This window comes from Eurypyga helias, unplaced genomic scaffold (genome assembly GCF_000690775.1).
Source record: "Eurypyga helias isolate BGI_N326 unplaced genomic scaffold, ASM69077v1 scaffold21412, whole genome shotgun sequence".
In the NCBI taxonomy this organism is placed as follows: Eukaryota; Metazoa; Chordata; class Aves; order Eurypygiformes; family Eurypygidae; genus Eurypyga; species Eurypyga helias.
In genome coordinates, this window is record NW_010235561.1 from 1,512 (window position 1) to 3,229 (window position 1,718).

Genomic DNA, 1,718 nt, shown 5'->3' on the forward strand with positions numbered 1-1,718 from the left:
GTCGATGGCAGGGGCCCGGGCCTGGGGGGGCTACGGGGATGCAGAACCCGGGTGCTTGGCACGGCTCTGCCCCCTCCTGCCTGGCACAGGAGGATCCCCCAGGGCAGGGGCTGTGCTCCACGGGAAGGTCCCAAGGTCCCTCACCACCCCAGATCCCTTCTCTGCCCCAAACGCTCCTCGTGGCTGCTCTCACTGCTGCAAGACAAAGAGGGGACCCTGGGACCCACCCATGTGGGGTGGCAGCTCCCCCCAGATCCTAATGACAGGGGGGATGAGCACCTCACTCCAGCACCCGGCGCATGTCCCAGAACAGAGAGGTCTGTCTGGTGTGTCAGGGGGGGGAGCAGCAGTGGGCACAGACCCCTCAGCACCCCACGGGACAACCCTCCTCACGTCCCCAGTGGGTTTCCTCAGGCTGTGCCATGCTGTGCCCACCTGTAGCTCCGCAATGCTCATCTTGTGGTAGATCTTCTCATCATCCCGGCGCTCGGCCTGGGGCACAGTGATGTTGGCCAGCTGGGTTTCAAACTCCAACACCTGCTGCATCTGGAGGCGGGTGGGGTCTGGGGTTCCCCCCAGCAGCGTGCCCAGTTCCACCATGTAGTCCAGGTACGCTGCCAGGACCTGACAGGACACCGAGCTCCGGCTCTGCCCTGGCTGAACCATGGGGTCCCCCCTGTTGCTGCCAACAGGGTGCCCAGCACCCAGCCTCACCCTCTCGTTGGCGGTCTTGTTCAGGTAATAATCCCGGGATGGGAGGAAAAGCCCCGACTGGTCCACCTGGGAAGAGAGAGGGGCAGCATGGGCAGCCCGGTGCCTGACAGTGTCCCTCTGGGGCCCAGCATCCCTCGGTGCCAACCTGGATGACATTGCTGTTGGAGCTCTTGGAGTCTGCACCCACGTACACCGTGAAGAAAGGGGTTGCCCGGTACGTGCCCGACACCATCTTGAGAACCTCCATGAAGCTGGTCTGGTTCCAGGAGCCAGTGATGTTCCACCCCCCAATCTGCCGGCAGACAGACCCAGCACCTCAAGGAGGGATGGGGTCCATCCCTGAGGGCTGCTCCCTCCCCCATAACAGGAAGAGCCGAGCGGGAGATGCACTAGGCTGAGCCCCAACAGCTCATCTCACGTGTGGATGGCCGCCCACCTTGTCGATGAGCTCCATGAGGGGCTGGGAGCCCAGCTCCTCTATCCTCTGCTCCTTGAGGCAGGACAGGTAGTAGCGCTGCGTCTTCCTCTCCGCCTCGCTGCTGGAGTTGAAGGTGGTGTTCTCTGCGGGAGGCTGCGGGTCAGCCCCGGGAACACGGGGGCTCTGCCTGCCTGTGCCCAGGGGTCACCCCTCCCTCCCTGGTGGTTGTGCCCACCTAGGAGATGCTTCATGATGGCCTGGTTCTGGTCCCAGATGCTGTTGAAAGTGCTCCACTTGGAGCGGCCGTTGGGCAGGGGGTTCCTCTTGATCCAGCCCCCACACGAGTACTGGTAGAAGTCCTGGCACGGGTCCGTCTCCGCATCCAGGGCCTCCAGGATCTTGCTGGCCACCCGGACGCAGGCATCCGTCAGGCACGTGCTGTGAGAGGGATCTGGCAGGGAAGGCATGCCTGGGGCTGTGCGCGTGTGCCGGGGGAAACTGAGGCACAGAGTGGGTCTAAGCCCTGCCTGCACCCTGGGGTGGGCAGAGCGCATGGAGCAGGACCCTCAGGCTGACCCGTCCCCTC

The 1,718-nt window shown here is 64.3% G+C and overlaps 1 protein-coding gene across 1 annotated transcript in view; it reads right to left on the bottom strand.

Moving 5' to 3' along the window:
- Nucleotides 1-1,599, bottom strand: part of LOC104506012 (endothelin-converting enzyme 2-like) — a gene marked incomplete at its 3' end in the record, with an annotated part of 3,103 nt that extends 1,504 nt beyond the window's left edge. The window contains 6 exon segments of the mRNA XM_010146807.1: nucleotides 1-21; nucleotides 436-624; nucleotides 715-780; nucleotides 860-1,006; nucleotides 1,151-1,275; nucleotides 1,368-1,599. The exon segment at nucleotides 1-21 is cut by the window's left edge and continues 27 nt beyond it. Of these exon segments, the coding sequence (XP_010145109.1) occupies nucleotides 1-21; nucleotides 436-624; nucleotides 715-780; nucleotides 860-1,006; nucleotides 1,151-1,275; nucleotides 1,368-1,599 (780 nt within the window).
- Between the last annotated feature and the right edge of the window lie 119 nt (nucleotides 1,600-1,718).